This window comes from Haliaeetus leucocephalus, unplaced genomic scaffold, assembly GCF_000737465.1.
Source record: "Haliaeetus leucocephalus isolate CR32 unplaced genomic scaffold, Haliaeetus_leucocephalus-4.0 Scaffold636, whole genome shotgun sequence".
In the NCBI taxonomy this organism is placed as follows: Eukaryota; Metazoa; Chordata; class Aves; order Accipitriformes; family Accipitridae; genus Haliaeetus; species Haliaeetus leucocephalus.
The window spans coordinates 6,323,945-6,324,238 of record NW_010973072.1 but is presented as its reverse complement, the minus strand read 5'-3'; the positions used below and the strand labels follow the sequence as shown (position 1 = coordinate 6,324,238).

At 78.6% G+C, this 294-nt stretch overlaps 1 protein-coding gene across 1 annotated transcript in view; it reads right to left on the bottom strand.

Annotated features, from left to right (window-relative positions):
* MPV17L (MPV17 mitochondrial membrane protein-like) overlaps nucleotides 1–294 on the bottom strand; it is a 4,735-nt gene that overhangs the window by 4,057 nt on the left and 384 nt on the right. The window contains exon 2 of the mRNA XM_010578532.1: nucleotides 94–286. Coding sequence (XP_010576834.1) covers nucleotides 94–286 — 193 coding nt within the window. The remainder of the gene's footprint in view (nucleotides 1–93; nucleotides 287–294) is intronic.

Sequence of the window (294 nt, the reverse complement as noted above, 5' to 3'; positions counted from 1 at the left end):
CCCTCGCCGAGACCTCACCCAGCGTGCGCGGGCCGGGGTTCTCCGGCCGCCGCCGCCCCCCGATGGCGGTGCGCGGGCGGCCGCGGCACTCACCCGTGTAGAAGGCGAGGACGGCGACGGGGGCGCCGAGGAGCTGGTCGCAGAGCACCTTGCCGAGGACGGCAGGCGGGCGGCGGCCGGGCAGCGCCCTCTCCAGCGCCCGCAGCCAGACGTAGCTGAAGTTGCCGTGGAAGGCGAGGGCCACCAGCGCTACGCGCCGCGTCTGCGCCCAGTCGGGCGGCTGCCCCCGCCGCC